At 36.8% G+C, this 15,345-nt stretch overlaps 1 protein-coding gene across 1 annotated transcript in view; it reads left to right on the top strand.

Annotated features, from left to right (window-relative positions):
• Positions 1 to 15,345, top strand: part of LOC145785378 (complement C3-like) — a 68,437-nt gene that overhangs the window by 27,540 nt on the left and 25,552 nt on the right. Inside the window, exons 13-24 of the mRNA XM_082597034.1 lie at positions 561 to 643; positions 982 to 1,086; positions 3,079 to 3,174; positions 3,501 to 3,686; positions 6,151 to 6,232; positions 7,117 to 7,277; positions 7,420 to 7,558; positions 8,884 to 9,049; positions 9,509 to 9,628; positions 9,881 to 9,972; positions 10,815 to 10,960; positions 11,775 to 11,826. Coding sequence (XP_082453160.1) covers positions 561 to 643; positions 982 to 1,086; positions 3,079 to 3,174; positions 3,501 to 3,686; positions 6,151 to 6,232; positions 7,117 to 7,277; positions 7,420 to 7,558; positions 8,884 to 9,049; positions 9,509 to 9,628; positions 9,881 to 9,972; positions 10,815 to 10,960; positions 11,775 to 11,826 — 1,428 coding nt within the window. The remainder of the gene's footprint in view (positions 1 to 560; positions 644 to 981; positions 1,087 to 3,078; positions 3,175 to 3,500; positions 3,687 to 6,150; positions 6,233 to 7,116; positions 7,278 to 7,419; positions 7,559 to 8,883; positions 9,050 to 9,508; positions 9,629 to 9,880; positions 9,973 to 10,814; positions 10,961 to 11,774; positions 11,827 to 15,345) is intronic.

Genomic DNA, 15,345 nt, shown 5'->3' with positions numbered 1-15,345 from the left:
CCTGAAATCTTATTTACTTTTCTTCTATTTGTGAGAACTATTTTTAGATTGGGTATATTTTCAGTCGTGTAGCCTACCCCATCTAAGTGTTTGTTTTAAACTTTTGCTTTCTGTAAACGTTTCTACAGTTTTTTCGTTTCATGACAATAAAACTATACATAGCCTACTGCACATCTAAAAGAAAGTGCAAACATAGGAGCAAAATGGTTGGAACGCCTGTAGATACTACAATCATGTTCAGCAAACAAACGTTTCAAAAACTATACTGTCTTCATCTTCAGCGGTATAAATGTTATATAAATCTTACATTTATACCACTGAAGATGAAGACAGTATAGTTTTCGAAACGTTTGTTTGCTGAACATGAGTTTGGTATCTACATTTTGGGCTCTTTATTTTTTGATTAAAGTGCAAACAGTTTTTCCACTTTTAAGTTTGCTGCGTGTAACATTTAAGTTCAACACGACCTTCTTGGAAATTAAAATAACTCACTCGCTAACTCTTTGGGCACTCTGGGTTTTGCAGTTGCACTTACTAACAATTGTAACTTGTGCGTCTAGGTGGAAACAAAAATGAAACTACTAACAGCGATAAAAATGGCTTTGTGAGCTTTCAAATCGATTTCCAAGGCAATAAAGCTCAGGTACGGACAAAACAGACTTGAATGACATAGATATAACCTCGAGCGAGGTCTAAATTATTTTAAACTTTTCGAAAGTAAGCCTATATGTTATGTGCAGAACATTAAGTGTTGGTATGTTAGTTTTATAGTAACTCAAAGCAGTCAAAGCCATCATAAAAGCAAAGAATGTCTAGAAGTGGTAAGAGTTAGACCACGTGTTACAGCAGTCCTGATAACTTTAAAGTTATCCGTTTATTCATAAAGCTAGCATTCTTACTAAATATTTGTTTCACGTGGTAGCCTACACTGCATATTTAGTTTTAGCAGTTTCACATTTTAAGAATTAACTGTTGATATAGAGCGTCAGCATCGCCACAGATGATGATGACTTGGAAGAAGTAGACCAAGCCCATATACAGTTCAATCTTCTTCCATATAACTCTCCCTCAGGAAACTATTTGCAGGTGGGCTAGGTTACTCTATGACTTTGTATGTTTACTACCAAAATTCTAATGCTTTAAAAGTAAAGCTTATTAAGCTATTCTATTTGCTTTGAAGGAAACCTTTAAATGTATTGCCTAAAATTTCAGTAACAGTAACGTTGTTACTGAGATTAACAGTAAAAGTAACATGCAAACTAAAAAATAAAATAATAGTTAGTGAACGAGGTTGCTAATTGTAATCCAAATGAGAAATAAGCTGCCACCATTTGTTTTAGATACGTAGCAAACTAATACAGGCCCTATTGCAGTCGTTCCAAACCAGAATTAATCTCCAGGGAAGAGTTTTTATGTTTTTTTGAGAAGAATTTTGATTGTTATATTATTCAATATAAGCGTTTTTTGTAGCCAAGTGGTGAAAGCTCATGTACGACGATCAAAAGAGTAAGGCAATTAATAGCATGTCCAAAGGTGCACAAGACGATTGGCTTCCTTGTCTTTCCATCCACTTTACTAATTTTTAACTACTTGAGCGCAAGCCTGGACAAGACAAAAAGGCGTTTTCTACTTTCAAATTGAAATTGGCTTTATCAATTAAAGACACTTAAAGGCATGCCTGAAGGTGGACACGAAGATTGGCTTCCTTGCCTTCCCCTCCACTTAATCTAAATCTTCAACTACCGCTAGTGTAAGCCGGGATACGACAAACAAACCACTATCGCACAATTTGGGAAATCTTTGAACTTATTCTGTCGTATCCAGGTTTTGCATGAAGTTGAAGATTATAGATGGGTAGGTGGGCTGCTGTTTGCATCCAACTTTAAGTAAAACTTGGCTACCTGCGCCCCAAAATTGAAAAAAGAGATGTAGTCGAACTACAGTACTTTTTCTTTTGTAAAACTTTCTCTCCCACTTCGCTAGCTCAACCATACTTATACTTTCATAGCCTACTTAACCTATTCGACCGCATTCGGCACGCATGCTTTTAGTAATAAATCAAGGGGTAGAATTTTTTTTTATATAGGGCATATACCTCCAAAACTAGGCGAACAAGCAGTTTTCTGAAGTAGCACAATACTTACGCAACTAATTGACAAATAAATTAGTTAACCATTCCATTTTTAATTTTTATACGAATTTAGTCAAATTCAACACGGGCGTCTTCAACAGGAAAGCATTATTAGACGCAGTGGCGAAGCCAGGAATTTTGAAAGAGGGGGAGGGAGGTTTGCCTAAGCTTGACGGCGTGTTCGCCTAAGACGACACCCAGCGGCGGGGGGTCTGGGGAGCCTCCCCCAGAAAAGTTTGAAAAATTACTTTGAATTTGGTGCATTCTGAGAGCATTTTCCACAAAAAATGTGGGTATGAATATTCTTGTGAAATGGTGCTGTCCGGTGGCATAGCAAAAGGATAAGATCATGTTTTCTTGGCATTTTTCGGAAATAAAGCTAAGTCTTCATGTTTTCTTGTTGCTAATTCCTGGCTGAGATGTTTGAATGTTTGGTATTGGCAAAACTCGCTCTTTAAATGCAGTTTCGTTTAAAATTATGCAAACTTTGTTTTAGAGACATAAAGAGACTGAAAGCATCATTCTCAATATCGTGACGTCACACCCATGTCAAAGGGGAGGTTGAAACTTCCAAACCCCCCTCTTGGCTACGCCACTGATTAGACGTAAAGATACACAAAAAGCGACTATTACAAGCTAAAATTTGTTAAAATTGTTGAAAATACCATCTATCAAACTATACTTACTTTCTGATGTAAACTTTCACTTTGTTTAATTTCCCTTAGAAATCCTGCTTTGTTTAAACTGTGGTGCTCCCCAAATATTTCTCGATCTACTATTGCTCTTGAGAAAACAATTTATAGCTCAGTGTGATCTCCAATGACTGTGCCACAGTTAGTTTGCATTTCTTCATTTAACTGCAGCGTTGCAAATGTAAAACCGCATAGTCTACGCTCTACATAACGTATTATAGTATATCGGTTTTGACTAACATTAAAATGTTCCAGTTATCAACGACTTTCCCAGCAGCAGCAGTGGGACAATCAAACTTTTTTGTTACACTTTCCACAAGTTACAATATGGTTGACGAAATTCGCTATTATGTGAGTAAAACTTTGATTTGCAACATGTTCTTTAAAGCGTGACCGTAACCTATCTTTTATGTTTGTTTTTCTATGAGACGTTGCTAATATTGAAGACTGTATGGTAAGACTGCCCGGTTTTCTCTCTCAAGTTTTCGATCAGTAGCTAATCTTCTTTTTACTAACGATACAATGTTAGAAAAAGCTTTGTATACTGCTTTAAGATATGCTCTCTCTACAAAGATAATGCTCTCTATTCAACAGAAATATCATACAGTAAGAGGAGTTTTGTAGATATGGCATTCGGCGAACTACAATAACAGATTCAAGCAATTTCAACTGTGCAGGTGGTTTCCAGAGGGAGTATAGTAGCATCTGGTGTCGTGGAACCGAAAAGCGGAAGTGTTCAGAGTTCTCTTTTACTCGCCATCACTCAAAATATGGTTCCAGAAGCAAGAGTTGTTGCTTATTATTTAGTTGGTACAGAAGTAGTTTCCAATTCACTCTGGATTGATGTAGTTGATGGTTGTAAAGTGAGTAACTGATTTTCAACAAGCGTTCTTCAGTAGCCTAAAGGTTACTTTTTACATCAGCTACATGTTGTACGATTTCTAAAAAAACATTTGCTGGCTTAGTTGTTTCTTTCCTTCATAAACCCATTATTATGATGACCCGAACTCTTTGAAGGCAAATTGTGCTGTAACCAGTGATGGGCATTATCGGCGATAATTTATCGGCGATAATTATCGGCGATAAATTTTTATCGCTCATCGTTATCGCTTAATTATTTTTTCAGTTATCGTTTATCGTTATCGCCAAAGGCAATATTTGATTATCGCCGATAATAATTAATCGCCGATAAATTTTATTTCGGATCAACACACAAGTGGAAAGAACATGAAAAGTAATATTTTTACTAGCCACCTAGTTCATGAAACTAAAATTAAAACCAGTTCTTCTTCAGTGCCTGAAGTGTGTGTGCACAGGTCGTTGTCATGGGAGGGGCACGCCCCCTGCAGCGACGGCCCTGACAACACAATAATTTTTAGAGTTGCAAATTGCAATGCAATGACATGCATGCAACAAGTCTCTTGTTGTTTTGCTGCAATCGGCAATCGCGAGTGAATTTTACAATTAAAATGTAAGCGCACAGGCCGTACAGCTTCGTCTGAAGCGAAGCGAAAGAAGTTGGCAAGTGGTTTATGAAAGTGTCGCAATACGAGGCCGCTTTTACATCGGAAACATGGTCTTTCGCGCCACCATCACTGAAACAAGTCATTGCAGAATATGATATTGCTTGAAGCATTTGACATGCAGACCGACATCACACTTTTTGCATCTTGTAGTAGTTTTTGCATGACAATAGGCGCATCGAGTTGCGTGGTAAAATTATGCTAAATACAGTAGGCTATAACCTTTCTCATTTACCTATGCTGCATAGCCGAGTGGTGAGAGCGCTGGAACGACAATTGAAAGGGCAGGACACTGTCTTTCGCAGGACACTTAAAGGCATGCCTGAAGGTGGACATGAAGATTGGCTTCCTTGCCTTCCCTTCCACTTAATCTAAATCTTCAACCACCGGGCGTAAGCCTGGATACGACGACGATTTACCTATGCGACATAGCCAACGCTCAATCAAATATTTTTATTCACACTAATAATACAGTGCCTATATTGTAATTCTTATCTCAACAACTCAGCGTTCTGCCATTGCTTTAATGATGGTGTTCACAAAGAAAACAGAAAAATTTATCTGAAATTATCAGTAAATTACGATAATTATGTTATTGTTCTTGAACAAACACGACTAATTTGACAAGCTTGATGGATTTTACAGTATGCACATTTTTACTACCAATAACGGTTAAGATTACTGATAAAGTTTCAAGCATTTTGCGTTTTTTGGAATTTTTTCAATTATTGCTGACTTTGCTGTAAACAGCCCGTAGAAAGCAAAATACAAAGTTTGGAATTTTTTATGGTATTTTCATTTGATTTAATTATTTTGCCTACTGCACCTAAGCGGCAGTGTAACTCAATTGATAAAAGCATCCAACAGGTATCTGAAGGTATAATTATGAGCACGGCGGTTACCTCAGTGGTTTGATTCTGGATCAAGAGGTTGAAGATTCGATACCTACTGCCGCTGTTGCGATTTTATTCATGCATAACTTACAAAAAGTTTTGTCCCTTTACAGTACATTATGTTCGATTTTTCGTCATGTTGATGAAAACAGTTCGTGCTGCATGGGATGGGGCAGCGCTAATCAAGAAAAAAAATTATCGTTATCGGACATTATCGGCGATAATTTATCGTTCATCGTTATCGCTTAACTTTTTTTTGATTTATCGTTTATCGCTTTAGGCATTTTTCGTTTATCGATTATCGTTATCGCTTAACTGAAAAATGAGTTATCGCGCCCAACACTGGCTGTAACAGAGATTTTTATTATGTTTCCAATATTGTAAGTTGCACTGAAATACACATAAACACCTTTTAAAAAGTATTACGAGTTGCGACTGTGCCATATTTAAACTGATTATCCTGTTTTAACATCAATCTCGTTGTAACGTTAATTTTTTGTCGCTTCTTTCTTTTTCTAGACCTTTGCTTTGTTTCGTAGAAATTGCTTTCTCTTGTGATGGTCAGAAATACAAACAAACTGAAAACGAACAAACTGAAACTGAATGTTAATTCAGTTACAATAAATTCTAGCAAGACAACAGGGCTAACGAAAGAAATAGTGCTAGGCTGTGGTATTTCTATAAAACTATGATATTGAATACAGTACAGTACCTTAGCCTTGATATTGAATACAGTACCTTAGCTTGATCAACTAATGAATCCTTGTTCACTCGTTGAATTGTAATAAACTCAGTCAGCACAAACATTTGTGGAACTAACTGGTTCTATTATCAAGTGAGTGACTGGTTGGTGTTTCATATTACATTAAACTTTATCATCTATTCTTTCAAAGTCTCATTACGTACTATAGGGTGAAAAAGACGGTCGCGGCCTTAAAGTCTCGGTGGATGAAAAGGTTCTTCCAGGCGAATCAGTTGATTTCCGTGTGACAGGTATCACTTCGCGCCTTTTTGCAACAAAAAAAAAATTAAAAAAAACGTTTGAACAGATTGTTTAACTCAAGTTCAAAAAGATTAAAATTTACTTGTGGAGATTTTTTCTATAACTGAAAAGTCTTCCGTTGACGGTTCACATACTTTTAAAACTTTGAACAAATAGCAAAGTTTCAGTCTGCGATGGTGAATTGGTGAAGTTTAAGTTTGTCTTACCAATTAGTGTCATGGCTTACCAGTTAATACAATCATTTCTGACTGTAAATGGTGAGCCATGGCCACCTGTAAATTTGGCCTGATTTGTCTCATTTTGCAGATTTTGATTACAGCTACCGGTACTGCTAGTGTTTGACTGACATTTTCTGAGATTTTTTTACTTTTTGCTGTCTCCTAATGATATAAAAGCTTTTTGTTGCCTTGGAGAAGCAGTTGAAAAACGCTGAATCAGACTGTTATTGAAAAAGTAACAGTCTGACTAAAATCTTCGAAAACAAATTTTCTCTGTTTTTCAACATGTGAGGATGTTAAAACCTATTGTGTCATCTGGGGAAAACAGTAAAGAAAGTGTAAAAATATAATTAAAAAAAAAATTTATTTAAACGTTCGCCCAAAGTTAGCAAAATCTGAAAATTTCTGCAAAATGTGACAAATCAGGCCGTATCTTTAGGTAGCCATGGGTGAGCTACTCTTGTGTATCGCTCATTTGCTCAAATGCACTTCCTGTAATTTCAACCAACGTTAATAGTCGAGATATAATATCTACTTAACATTTACGAAACAAACAAGGTGATTGATCACATATCAGTTGTTACACACTGTAATCTAAATATATGGTTATTATGGCATGTCTAACGCTTTATTTTAGTGATTTATATGTTTTTCAGGCCCCCGTAATGCACTGGTAGGATTGAGTGGTGTGGACAAAGCAGCTTACTTCTTGTACAACGCAAGCCGACTTACTCCAAAGAAAATGTTTGACAAAATGGAAAGCTACGATCAAGGGTGCATTCGTAATGGCGGCGCAGATAACAGAAATGTCTTCTTGGTAATTTTTTTTTATCTTAAATGCTTTGCATTCGAACTGCTTTGTGACAATTCTGGTAAAACTTTATGACAAATATTTCCAATATCGACATGCGATGTTTTCATAGACATATTTGAAATTTATGCCATTACACTTTGTGTAGAATGCTGGATTAGTAATGCAGTCTCCAGTCATTAAGCCTTCCAGAGTGGACACTTTAGAATGTCCAGAACAAGGACAAGGACAGTCAAGAAAAAAACGTCAAGTAAATGACGAAGAAAGGAAACAAGAAAAAATCAAAGGTAAATAGAACTAAAATATTACGAGTTTAAAGTCGTGGTTTTGAAAAAAAAAAACATCGTAAAAACGTTAAATGGTATAATATAATACTTCTAAAAGTTCGTATCACGAAGACAAAAGAGCTAGCCACTTTTAACAGAAACACAAACAATGCAAAACAACTCCAAAAAACATATATACAAAAACATATATAACTATTAGCGACGATTTATTGTCCTTATCCTCATTTTGATTCTTGGAGTACGGTATATCCCGTTTTCATTCTTAGATATAGTCATCTGAAGTAGAATGAAAAATGCTGGAGGATTACAAGAACTTCTGCAATGCAACGTTTATATATACAATGCACATTCATCCGTGTCTTATATCGGTAAATGGAATGCAAGCGTTACTGTATAATTAATGAATGACATATTGTTTATCTTTCTAGTCGATTTTATCATATTTTCTCATGGTTTCATTTCTAACCCATACAGTATTAGAGTATTTCGAGCAGCTGTAAACGTCACCAATTACGCTATTTTAATAACGAGTTTGAATAGAGGTGGTTGCAACATTTTGTACACGTTTGCAGGAACATGAGGTTTAAAGAAATTTAAAAAATGTTTTAATTTTTTTTTAGATTTTACTTATTTGGAGATCTTTTTATTTCTACATCGGACTACCTACAATAAGGTTTCGTCCTAAAAAATCAGTTGCTACAGATGGCGCGTAAATAAAGAAACTACAATGTTAAATAACTAGTGTGGTTAAACTCTAAGGGTGTGTCGTTGAACAAGGCACATCAAAGTCAGCTTTTCTTTCAGCTGCAACCATAGTGAATGAAATCCTAAACAGGCATAAAAAAATTCATCGATCAACCAGTGACGTAACTAGAAAGAAAAATTAGGGGGGCAAAAGAAACTGTTGGGGGAGCAAACGTTTTAATGTTCGTAATAAAGAGTGTGTTTAAAAATAAAGCTACTGAATGCAGCCAAACATTTATGAAAAGTCATCCAACATATAAAAAATGTCATTAAAACGTTGTAATAGCATTAAACCCATGTTCTGGGGGCACAATAAAAGGTTTTGCGGAGGAGGCGGTTTTTCTCCCAAGCCTCGTATCTGCGCCCTTGCAACTAATGAACACTTCAAAAACCACAGATCATAGGGACTGAGTGTTGTGCTTACGTGTAAGGCCTATTTAAATATGCTCAACATTTAGACTCAAGCTTCCAAAGAAGCTTTTCAGTCCGAAAGCAAAGACCCGCAGATTCTAAAACTAATCAAACTTTCTCTTAATTTTTTTCTTTTTCATGGTTTTATCAATGATTGATACATTTTCCAGAGAGGAAGTTGAGCGAATGCGTCCGAACTGCTCATTTAGATGGAGTCAAAGGAATCAAAGGAGAAAACTGCTTTACTCGGGCAAATCGAGTACTCGATAATCGCGAGGTCGTTGAAGAATGTTATTCTAAATTTTTAAGCGCTTGCCTTGCTGGTAGAAGAGAAAGGTGCGTCCTTTTGCTTAACTTTTACTTGATACGTTTTCAATATATTCTTTTATTACAGTAGGTCTATTTCTTTTAAAACTTTACATTTAGTCCGACATTTTTTTTTTTTTGACAGGATAATGACAGGCTACTTACCAAGCTATCGAAGCAGTTACGCATTTTGAAAATTTGTTACAACTTGTGGTAACAACTTTTTGTTGCAAAGAAAATGAACAGAATGATAGGCTGCACATTTATTTTGGTACTTGTCGGAAATAGATTTATAATGTAGTTTTATATAAGTTTTATAATATACAGTAATATATTTTATAATATAGTTTTATATTGTTTTATAATAGTTTTATTTAATATAGTTTTATGTATAATTCAGTAGCTAGGAATAAAAAAGCTATGCGCAGGTATGCACGACTACTATAGGCTGCATCCAAAAATACACAGTAACTTGAAATTATGTTTTAGACGCAACGATAAATACAATCCATCCGGAAGAACTTTGGCTGTGCAGTCACAGGTTGATCTGAGTATCGCTCGCCAACGAACAGACTTTCAAGAAAGCCTGATATTCACCACAATAAAGTTGTAAGTTTAACTAGTGGTTTGTTTTTATGATTTTATGCTGGTACAATTTCGGCATTCTCCTTAGAGCCACTATTTTAATCAAACCAATTCAACTTGGTTTGACTGTTTGGTTACCAAAAGCCAGCAGCTTACTGAAAGCTGAGTGTATCGTCTGATCTAGTCTTGGGTGTTAATGTTTTAGTAAAGACGTGTGTTCTTTTTTTGGCCATTCTTAATTAATTGCAGTAACAAATCCACGTATTTCCTTTTTAGGGATGAAAACGGTGAAAAAACCGTCACTAGAAAGGCTCGAGACAGTATCACCACATTTGAAATAGATGCCATCAGCATGCAAAAGGAAGCAGGTGATACATAGGACCGTTGCAATTGCAACAACGCTATTGATATCGAAAAAGCTTTTTTGTCATGTTCGAGCTTGTGCCTGGTAGTTCAAGATGTAGATTATGTGGAAGGAAGCTTAAAGGAGCCAGTTTTCATATCCACCGTCATACATGTAGTTATCTGTATTGCCGAGGGCCCAGCCACTTGCTGTCAATAAGTGTCGTCTTCTGAGCGTCTTGCGGTGGAACCCCCCTCATGACTTATAACTGCTTCCTATGACTTGATGTCGGAGCTCCCACTCTTGCATGTAAAGCAACGTCAACCAACGGGTGTGAGAATTGTGAATGAAAATCGATCGCTAACCTGACTACTTTAGTTTGACTTCTTAGTTATTAGAACTGTTGATTTAAGTTGTAATGTTTTTTCTACAAGCCCGTGTTTTGCACAGTATTTAGCTTCACCATGATTTAGATGATGATGTGTTTTTTCCTGAAGCACTACATGTTGGATTGTTCAACCTTCTTTAACATAATAAGCAAGCAAAATATGTCAGGTTCGGAAGCTTGTATAACTTATTGATTAACTTATTAACGCCACCGTTAAGGCGGCTTCTTCAGTATCTTATTCAAATAGAACATGTTGAAACATATGGAACAATTTAACATGTTTGCTAATTCGCGCAACAGCCAAACTGTAACGGTAGTGAGCATTTTTTTGTTTCGAGAAGTCTATGACATGTCATATTTTAGGTATCTTGCCGAGTGTAATATATTTTATCATGTGCTAAACTTTAAAAACTATTTTATGGCTAGCACTATCTTTGCTTCAATGTTGCCGTCACTTTTGTAACACTTTATTCTTTCAGATGGATTTTGTGTATCTGACACCAGTGAACTTCTCGTATTCAAGGATGTTTTCATTCAGCTTTATATTCCATATTCGCTTAAGTTGGGAGAACAAGCCAGCATACGATATTCTGTATTCAATTACGCAGCCACAGACGATTACACGGTATAAATATATTAGCGACCCTCATTTTATCAAATGTCGTCACCAGATTTTGGTTTGTAACGTATCGACGTAACGACGGTAAGAAGTATACCACGATTTTTAGACGCAATGGAATTGAATGAAAAAGCTAATCTACAAAATTACTTATACCATGGCCTTCTAAAGATACGGCTTGATTTGTCACATTTTGCAGAAATTTCCAGGTTTTTCTAACTTTGGGCGAATGTTTAAATGAATTTTTCTAAAAATTAGATTTTTACGCTTTCTTTATTCTTTTCCCCAGATGACACAATAAGTTTTAACATCCTCACATGTTGAAAAACAAAGAAAATTTGATTTTGTAGATTTTAGTCAGACTGTTAACTTTCAATAACAGTCTGATTTTGCGTTTTTCAACTTACTTTTTCTCATTTGCTACTGCTTCCCCAAGGCAACAAAAAAGTTTTCTGTCATTAGGAAACCGCAAAAAGTAAAATCATCTTAAAAAATGTCAGTTAAGCACCAGCAGTAGCTGTAATCAATATCTGCAAAATGTGACAAATTAGGCCACATCTCCAGGTGACCATGCTTATACGTATGACATTACGCTAAAAAGGCGCTTACTATTCTCGGGTGGTATCAACCCACATCTTTTGGAGAATTGTGAAAACGCTCGGAGCACTGGGTCACTCAACATTTGCACATGCTTGGAAAGTTTGGAAAAATCGAACAGAAAGTAAATACCATCGCAAATCGGAGGTCTAAATGCATCGATTGATTTTAATATTATTCACATATGTGTTTGGCGTTTCATCAAGATATTTTGTTTCTTTAGGTAAAGATTCAAGTGAAGCCGCACAGTTCGTTCTGCACACATTACCCTGCAGGTGAGAAGTCATAAAGCAACCAACACATGACTAATAATTTTGTTCAGCATTTGCAGAGATAAGGAAATGGGCTAAAACAGGGGTGGGCAAACTACGGCCCGCGGGCCGCATGCGGCCGCGAGACCATTTTATGCGGCCCGCCGGCACTTGCAGAAACTCCTACTCATCACTTATTGTTTTAATTAAACAGGTTACATGACAAAATATTATTCCCGTTACGAGTGTGTTTTTCTCTTCACTTTCAGTGCGTTAACACACACATGTCAGTCGCGCATGTATTGCAACATGCTCTCACGCATTGTTTGATTCAATTGTTTGATCATAAAATACAAATACGGTAGCGGCTACCGTAGGCCCATGCGTAGGCCTACCAGTACTTCTACTTTCCTCCAAATAGCTTTTCATTGTTATTTGAGACGCACAGTGTTTGAATAAATGCTATTTTATCGAAATTGGAATAAAGCAGTTTGCTTGTTGTGCCGTGAGTGAGTCCGTGGCTATTTTCAAGGAGTACAATTTAAAACAGTGGTTCCCAACCTTTTTTGTTGCGTTCCTCCCTTTGCCTATTTTGGAACTATTCATTCCTCCCCATATTACTAAAAACAAAAAAGAGAGTCCTAAATTTTAGAAACCCTAGAATTTTAACTAAAATGGTTTCTTTAGAATTCCCCCAGATTGTAATAGACACCATTATGTTAGAGTTCTAAGACTCTTTCCTCATTCCGATCGGAAGTAAAAACGGGATCAGGGACCGCACAGCCGGCGGTCTATAAAAATTACCAGATATGCCAGTTTTTGGTTTGGCTGATCAAAACCATCGTGTCGATCATCCTCATTCTGCGCAAGCGGAACCCAAGGTATGTGAAGGTTTTTTAGTGGCGTGTTGGCCAGTGGCGTAGCCAAAAATGTTTTTTTGGGGGGGCCAAATATTTGAATGATCGAAGAGAAAGACAAAGTGTTTGATTAAAGACATCGCTACCTCATGTGCAGTGGCGTATCTTGGTCGATTGAGCAAGGGAAGCAATAAAACTGGTGGGAGGTTAGAGCGTGCCGAAGGCACGCATATTGTAGTGGGGTCCGGGGGCATGCTCCCCCGGAAAATTTTTTGCAAAATTACACTAAAATAATGGATTATAGCGCTGTCTGGAAACACTTTTAGGGTAATATTTGTATGAAATTTATTAGCAAATAAACAGCTAGTAACTTATTAAATGTAGCTCTTGCACACGAACGGCAAAAACTGAAATTCCTCCCCTGAACTCATGAAATTCCTCCCTAGGGAGGAATTCCTCCCCGGTTGGGAACCACTGATTTAAAAAGACACAACCAAACCAAGCACACAACTTTGGACAAAATTTCACCAGTGAAGAAAGAAAACGGAAATGCCAAGAGCTAGTGAACAAGCTGAAGAAACAACAGAGTGTTTTTACCAAACAGTCGACCATACAAGAGGCTGCAACGGAAGCCAGTTTTATGGTTTCTTACAAACTTGCAAAAACGAGCAAGCCGTTTTCAGACGGCGAGTTTATCAAGGAATGCATTTCTGACGTAGTTAATATCATGCGTCCAGAACAGAAAACCAAAATGGATAGCATTGCCTTATCGAGGAGAACTGTGGTTAGACGTGTTGGAAAAATTGTGACGATCTCATGAGTCATTTGTAATGAGAGTTTGCGGCCCCCGTCTGCAACATTTTTTCAAATGTGGCCCTCAGTACAAAAAGTTTGCCCACCCCTGGGCTAAAACAATTTTCTAAACTTTGTTTCAAAGTAAACACTTTCACTAACGATTGAATTGACCAAATCAATCGTTTTCTAACCCGACTTTTGCAATTGAAAAAAAAATGTTCTGTTGAGCTTGTTTAGTCAAATGACTATAGCAGATCGCGTTTCATGCATATTCATTTGCAAAGTAGTGATTTTTGAACTACGCAAGGCAAAGCATTGGTGGGCACTTCAAATTTTCCTATTTTACCTATCTGCAGCTCTTTCTGCATCTTTACAGTATGTATACTCACATCTCCTGCTACCACTTTATAGAGTCGATTTAATGTTTTCGTAATTTATATCCTGAGCTGAGGTATTCTTTCAATTTATATATCTCACTATCCGTCTAATTTTTACTCTCGCTTTTTAACGTTTAACGCAGGTGTGTGCAAACCGTGTCCTGCGGGCCAAATGTGGCATTCATCATAATATACTGAGCTATAGATATTTTCAGCGAACGCAAGCATGGGCACTTAACAGCAATCTACAGTAGTATTTTCCTTTCAATGATATAGCCTAGTTGTGACTGTGCTGACGGTATGTTACTGTACCTCACTTTACATTCGTTGAGAAAAAATATTGCAGATGTACATCTCCCATATATCAACCTCAAGCTTCATTTAGAAGGAAATGCAACATAAAAAATATTGGTTTCTATTTGCAACAAAAAAAAATCGCCTTTTTCACTCTGGTCACTGCATAGTCATGGACTTCTAAATAGTAGCACCTGGACTGGACACGCAGTGACCAACATGAGGCCAAACAGTTGGTACAACAGTTGGCCAACAGTGGGCCAACAGGGTTAGTTACTTGGCTGTTGGCCCACTGTTGGCCAACCGTTGTACCAATTGTTTGGCCTCATGTTGGTCACTGCGTGTCCAGTCTTAGTCCATGCCTCTATGTGGAAAACAGTTGTGGCCCGCGGACCAATCTGGTTATGTGTATGTGGCCCAGCAGTGCTGCAAGTTTGCACACCTCTGGTTCAACGCTTTCTTTGCTATTGTGCCTGCGTACATGTTACGTTAAAACTAGGAAAATCAGGCATCCCTGTCTTACTCTTTTATCTACAGCACTTGGTGATTAGCACGTCTTTATGGTTGTTACTAGGTTTTGGTAGAATTGTTATTCCGTATACCTGTATGGTTTTGCAACTAATTATAGTAATTAGATACATGTTCAAGAAATTCTTTGTTTGTTTATTATAAACTTCATTTTTATTGTGACATCTTCTAAATGAAACAAGATACAGAACATTAACATATATCCAAGAAGCTTTTCACCGAAACCTTCAATATATTTTTTTAGTAACATGAAGCACCTATATGAGCTTTTCCGTCCAGGGAAGGGAAATCTGAAAGCCTAATTTTTGTCTCTTTGTATTATTAAAAGGTTACCAAAATGTTGCTTTTAGGACGAAGCGATATGGATCCCTGTTCTGACATAACACCCAATAGAATTACATTCCACCAACGGTTTAGCTGGCATTCAATGTGGGGTTACCATATGTCCTCTTTTAAGAGAATTTGTCCTCTTTTTTGAAGAAAAATAAATTGTCCTCCGAGGACACCCAAAAATGCTCAAATGTCCTCTTTTTTTACATTTTCAGTTTTCTTGCTCATATTTTCAACAGGATTTCATTGTTATGTGACTTTTTTGCAATTTCCACCCATTTTTGTATCAATGCAACATGTTGATTTATAGATTTTCGAAAAAACATTGGGTACTAAGTTATTTGATCTGTTGTTCTAAAGTC

The sequence above is a fragment of the Aplidium turbinatum genome, chromosome 16 (assembly GCF_918807975.1).
Source record: "Aplidium turbinatum chromosome 16, kaAplTurb1.1, whole genome shotgun sequence".
In the NCBI taxonomy this organism is placed as follows: domain Eukaryota; kingdom Metazoa; phylum Chordata; class Ascidiacea; order Aplousobranchia; family Polyclinidae; genus Aplidium; species Aplidium turbinatum.
This window is presented reverse-complemented; position numbering and strand designations above follow the sequence as displayed.